The sequence below is a fragment of the Talpa occidentalis genome, unplaced genomic scaffold (genome assembly GCF_014898055.3).
Source record: "Talpa occidentalis isolate TD23 unplaced genomic scaffold, MPIMG_talOcc4v2.1 talOcc4.17, whole genome shotgun sequence".
Lineage (NCBI taxonomy): Eukaryota > Metazoa > Chordata > Mammalia > Eulipotyphla > Talpidae > Talpa > Talpa occidentalis.
The window spans coordinates 41,062,031-41,068,315 of NW_023601754.1; the positions used below are offsets into that span (position 1 = coordinate 41,062,031).

General features: G+C 55.0%; 1 protein-coding gene across 1 annotated transcript; it reads left to right on the top strand.

Annotated features, from left to right (window-relative positions):
* The first annotated feature begins 352 nt into the window (after positions 1-352).
* On the top strand, positions 353-3,032 carry LEUTX (leucine twenty homeobox). The gene is made up of 3 exons (XM_037515512.1): positions 353-491; positions 561-712; positions 2,655-3,032. The coding sequence occupies exons 1-3, from the start codon at positions 353-355 to the stop codon at positions 3,030-3,032; spliced, it is 669 nt and encodes a 222-aa protein (XP_037371409.1).
* The last annotated feature ends 3,253 nt before the right edge of the window (positions 3,033-6,285 follow it).

A 6,285-nucleotide genomic window follows, 5' to 3' on the forward strand; every position in this document is an offset into this window, starting at 1 on the left:
TCCCTGGGCTTTGCCAATACTGGCTGGACGATCAAGGGCTCACAAGGAGATTCCATAAGGGTCATGTGAAACACGATGGGTAACTGCATTCCCATCAGAAACGCGAATTTTTGCTGTCTGTGCCCTTCGAACACGTAACTACCTCATTTTACAAAGTGCACCACTGGGCTCTGAGCAGAGCAGCAGGCTGCAAAGGCCGAGGTGCATTCACACACCAGGTGGGGCGGCGTCCACAGGGGAGACAGAGGCCTCGCTATAGCTTCAGCAAACCAGGCTGCGGTGGGGCAGACAAGAGCCAGACGCGAGCTGGGCACAGCCATTCCTGTGGCGGGAAACTGTCCTCTCCTGGATGATGGCGTCTCTGCGTAGTCATGGCCCCAGGACTCATCAGGGCTGCCCGATCGTCTGGGCTGAGTCCAGGACTGAGCTGGGGACCCTGGAGCTAAGAGTGGATGCGGAGCCTGGTTTCGAGACCACCCTCTGGACTCTGGGTTAGGCTCAGGTGAGACACTGTCCTGAGAAGAGGTTTTCCTGATGGCAGGTGGTCTCTGTCCTTGCAGAAAAACAAAAATCTGTTCGCAGGCACCGCACAAAGTTTACCCCAGAACAACTTGGAGCGCTGAAGGACGTGTTCCAGAAGACCAGGTACCCGAGCTGGGACACCATTATGCAGCTCGCTTTAAGCACCAAGCTGGATGATTTAGTAATACAGGTATGTCCCCGAGTGGTCCCCTTCTCAGAGGCCTTTTCTCCCCCTGGTCCTTTACCCCCCTGGGTAATCAGTTCATTTTTCAGAGTCTGAGAATAGTGCTTGCTGCGCTCTGCCAGGATGTGTATTTTTTTTAAGATTTATTTTATTTATTTATACAAATAAGAGCTGGGATGCAGGCCAGGGGTGCCGGGGGTGAGAGGATTCACCAGAGACAGAGTGGGGAACAGAACAGGCAGACTGACTGAAATACACTGCTGAGGGGAGCAGCGGGCGAGACAGGAGAGGTCTGCTGCACCATGTGGGTCAGCTCCCTGGCCGGAGATTGAACTCAGGCCACAGTGGCTGACAATAGCTTGATAGCGCTGAGATTTTAAGCCCTGTGCCACCAAGAAGGCCCGAATTTCCTTTTTTTTATTTTTTAAGGTATGTCCATACCATTTCCTACCACCAGCAGATGCGGGTTCCCTTCTCCACATTCTGTTCTCCACATTTGCTCCCATTCTTTTTTATATAGAACATTCTCACAGGGGTGAGGATGTCTCATTGTGGTTTTGATTTGCATTTCCCATAAAAGAAGTGATGTTCAACAACTTTTTGTGCTGTAGGCCATCCAAGTGTCTTTGCACAAGTGTTTGTTTATTCAGGACTTTGCCCATTTTTTGATTGGATTGTCTGGGCTTCTGTTGTTGAATTATCTGCTTTGGAAATGATCCTCTTGTGAGCCTCAAGATGTGGAAATATCTTCTCCCAATCTAGAATTTGCCATTGTGTTGTGATTTATTTTAATTTTAATTTATTTAAAGGAACTCAGGTACAGGCCAAAGGTGCGGGGGGTGAGAGGATTCACTAGAGACTCAGTGGGGAGCAGAACAGGCAGATCTATGAATACACTGCTGAGGGGAGCAGCAGGCAAGTAAGGAGAGGTCTGCTGCGCCATGTGGGTAGCTCCCTGGCTGGGGATCAAACTCGTGCTGCAGTGGCTGCAAATAGCTTCATAGTTCTGAGACCTAACCCCTTGTGGCACCAGGGAGGCCCCCATTTATGTGTGTGTGTGTGTGTGTATTTAAAGATTTATTTATTTATGCACACAAGACGTGTAAGCCAGAGGTGTTGGGGGGTGAGAACATTCACCTGAGACAGAGTAGGGAGCAGAACAGGCAGATGTACTGAAATACACTGCTGAGGGGAGCAGCGGACGAGCCAGGAGAGGTCTGCTGCGCCATGTGGGTAACTCCCTGGCTGGCTGGGGATCGAACTCGTGCTGCAGTGGCTGCAGATAGCTTCATAGGTTGTATCTTAACCCCTTAAGCCACTAGAGAGGCCCCCACATTTATATATTTTTTTATTATTTAAAAAATTTTTTTAAAAGATTTATTTTATACAAGCACTGGGTATAGTCAGAAGCGCGGGAGGGTGAGAGAATTCACCAGAGCCAGAGCAGGGAACAGAACAGGCAGAGGGACTGAAGTACACTGCTGAGGGGAGCAGCAGGCGGCAGGAGAGGTCTGCGCGCCATGTGGGACCCTCACCCAGCAGCCGGGGATCGAACCGGCGCTGCAGAGGCTGCGGGCAGCTTCGCAACCCAGCGCTCAACCGCTGCGCCACTGGGGAGGCCTCCCCATTTATATTTAAACCACACTAAAAACTCCACCATTATCCCTCTCCGAAAACCACACAACCAGTGACCCTTAACCCACTTCTACTCATCCCTCCCACTCTGGGGTTTGAACGCGCAGTTCTTCCCAGGGTTAGTTAGCTCCATTCTACACTGGCTTTGCAACCAGGAGAGCAGCAGCTAGCAAGAGCTTTTCTTGTTCAGACAGGTAGGTAGGCAGGTAGGAGAGATGTGAGACCAGCTTTCTCAGAGTACCATAACCTATTTATTCAGGGAAGTGGAGAATGACTTTGAACTCACCCCCTTCATTACCCTGTCTCTCCCCAGACTTGGTTCAAGAACCAGCGTGCCAAAGCCAAAAAATCCCAGCTGCGAGGTCAGCCCAGTCAGTCGCCAGAAGCACCAAACCCCCACAGCGCAGCGGAGGAGGAGGCCACCCCCTCACCTACAACTTCTGCAAACACCATTTCTGGAGTTTTGGGGGTCTTTGACCCTCAACAACCCAAAGGGGCTAGTGCCTCTGAGTCTAAATCCCTGGGGGGCTCTCAACCTAATGACCTTCAAGACTTGTGTCTGCAGGCCTCCGACCTCCCTTGGGCCTCCAGTGAGAGGAACATATATGAATTTATAGAGCTTTACATTTTACCTGGGGATGATGACACCAGCAGCCTCGACCAGTATCTTCCTCCAGAAGGCGCTGAGTGAGGGAGGGAGGGAGGCCTTTCCTCATCTCCCGGGGCGCTGCCACATCCCAGCTCCGGAGAGTTCCACCAGACACTCCTTGACCGTCCAAGAGACATTTCCATCACCTCTCGGGGGGACTTCAGACGAACTGATCCTCTGCAGGCCACAGGAAACCCCTCTTCTCGCCCTGTCCTGCCCTCAGGCCGCCTCTTCCACCAAAGCGCAGCCTCAAGGAGGGTAGCTGGATGTGTTTGGAGAAAGTTCAGTGTCTAGTTCATTTTACTTGGGTCTTAGCTGGTCCCTTCTGAGAAAACACCATCAATACTTCAGTTGTTCGGGCCTCCCCTGGGGGCGCAGCGGTTGAGCGCTGGGCTGCAAGGCTGCCCTCAGCCTCTGCAGCGCAGGTTCGATCCCCGGCCACCAGTGAGGGTCCCACAAAAAAAAAAAAAAAAAAAAAAAAAAAAAACCCAAACAAACAAACAAAAAAAAAACTTCAGCTGTTCCCCGTGAGGCCATCTCTAACTTTTGAAAACGCCAAAACCAAAACCCCCAAACAAAAACCAGAGAGGGGGAAAAAACAGAAACAACCACAATGTTGCCCTGCGGCCTGAGAAGAGCGGAGCTGGGAGCGCCTTGGAGACACCTTAGTCGTCGCTTGGGGGCGCCCCAGTCGCTAGAGGCTCCCAGTCGTCGCTGGGGGTGCCCCACTTGCTTGGAAGCCCCAGTTGTCGCTCGGGGGCCCCCAGTCGTCCCTGGGGACGCCCCAGTCGCTCCGGCTCGCAGCGGGCAGGCCGGGGCCGGGCAGGCGCCTGACGACGGCGCGGCCCGGGCGCTCGCGACTCTCGGGGGCTCAGATTCTACTGAGTGGCCCTGGAGGTGCCCTGGCGTGGGTAGCCCCGAAGGCCCGGGAGGCCCCGAGCAGGGAAGGAAACAAGGGGCGGCCCCAGCGAGACCCCCGCCTCCCGCCTGAGCCGCCCCTCTGGGAAGCCCTGGCGGGCGCGCGGCAGGGCCTTCCGGTCGCGCTGAGGCGGAGCTCGGGACGCAGAGCCTCGCGGGGTGCCCGGCACCCCCCAGGGTGGCTCGCCTGCAGCGCCCCTGCCCGCGTCCCGGTGTTAGGCGAATTTCCCTCAACTCTTTCCTTGACCGGCTGTCCCTGGAGGGCCGGAACTTTGGCGCCTGCCTCGGCCCAGCCAAGGCGGGGTGGGGGTGGGGCGGCGTGGGGGTGGGCTGAGGGGTGACCTCGTGCAGGGCACTGGGGTTCCTGCTGCAACAACTTTACTGTCGGGGCTGCCTCTCGGGCACTGGGGGCCATGCGCTTCCTGGGTGCTGGAGTGTTATAGGGCAGGGGGAGGGGCAGCCCAACCCCGCAAACCTGCCTGCTCTACATGGGTTCTGCCATCCGCGCATCAACACAAAACATAGGAGACTTTAATGGGAAGGAACTTTAATACAACTAGGAAACAATACAGGAAAGGCAAAGAGTCTATAGTTTCTAAATGAAGCACCCAAAGTTACCCATCCCCTCGTGGGTAAAAGTCCATCCATATGGGGTTGGCCCAGAACAAGGCCCCAAAGCCTGCCACAAGTCTAAAGCAACTTCCAGTGGGGACCCACAGAAAAGGGTCACAAACAACCGGACAAGCCCGGAAGGAAAAGAGCAAAATCAACATCAAGATAAAAGCTGCCATTGTCACCTCCCCACGGGTCTCACCCACATCTGTGTCACCCCGTCCACGACCAAAAGACAAGCGCAGTTTCTTCACGTGTCTCTAGGCTCCATGCGCCTCCTCCAGGTCTCCTGGCTCCATCCTGCTTCCTTCCTCAGTCTCCTCTGCAGCCTCTTCTCTCTCTCAGCTCCACCCTCCTTTTGGGTGGGGCAGGGAACCTGGAACCTCTCCCTTTCCTGGGGACCACCCTGTTACAGGAGGGGAGCTCTTGAACTGCCTTACTGCAGGTACTAAAACAAGCACAAACACACAAAGAACCCCCCCCCCATAAAACTAAAAGCAAAAATTGAAAACAAAGTGCATTTAGGAGATCGACATCTGAAAGACGCAAGCCGGTGTGCTCGCGGGGACACGCTGAGGAAACAAAGATTTAACAGGCCACTGTGGAAACAGCCGGGGAGGCCGGGCCCCGTGCAGGAGTGGCAGCCCCCGGTGTACCGAGGCCCAGAATGGCCGGATGTGAAGGGGGAGGAATGATGGCGCCAGGGGACAGCTTCCATGGCAAAGTCCCTCCCCCCTCAGGAGCAGAAGAGCGCGGAAGAGCCCCGCCACCTTTGCTGCCAAGGATGAGGCAGGAGGGCACACTTCACCCCAAGACGCCTCAGCTGTCATCTGCGCACTCCCGACGTCTGGAGCAGCTCAGGGTCCAGCATGGAGCCGCAGGGGATGCTGCCACCCCAGCTGCAGGAGCTGGGGCATCAAAGCAGCCTGACTCGGCTACAACAGATTGCCAGGACATACACTCAGGGCTAACGTGTGTGTGTGAGAGTTGGAGGGTTTAAAATGGCTTGAGGAGTTTGGGCCTCTTGGGTGGCGCAGCGGTTAAGTGCTGAGTTGCGAAGCTGCCCGCAGCCTCTGCAGCGCCTGTTCGATCCCCGGCCACCAGTGAGGGTCCCACATGGCACGCAGACCTCTCCTGCCGCCCGCTGCTCCCCTCAGCAGTGTACTTCGGTCCTTCTGCCTGCTCTGCTCCCCGCTCTGGCTCTGGTGAATTCTCTCACCCTCCCGCGCTTCTGACTGTACCCAGTGCTTGTATAAATAAATCAATCTTCTTAAAAAAACCAAAAAAACATAAAATGGCTCGAGGAATGACTTGTGTCTCCCCTGCTGCAGGGTTTTCCAGGATGGCTGTTAGGTGTGGCTGGGGACTCTTCACTGCCCGTCCGGCAAACAAGCTGTCAACGAAGTCCTGATACAGTGGCCCAGGATGTAGAAGCTTGGAGGACAGGTATGTTCCAACAGGCTTTCTGTGATGTGCCTGTCTCTTTGGCCTGGCTTGTGGGGGTGGGAGCTGTGCCTGATGTGGAGGGGGGCACTTGATCAGGGGCCTCCTGTCTAATTTCGAGAAGAAATCACAAGAACCCTTAAATAAATAATAACAGTAACAAGCCACTGCTTGGAAGAAATGCTTAGGCACTCAAGATGGAGGAGACTGCGAATTCTCTGACCATCTCCAGCCCTTTATAGTAGGGAACGGTAAAGCCTCGACAGCCTGGCCATCGAGCGGGAGAGGAGCCGGCGCCCAAGTGCATGAGGGCGGCCGTGTT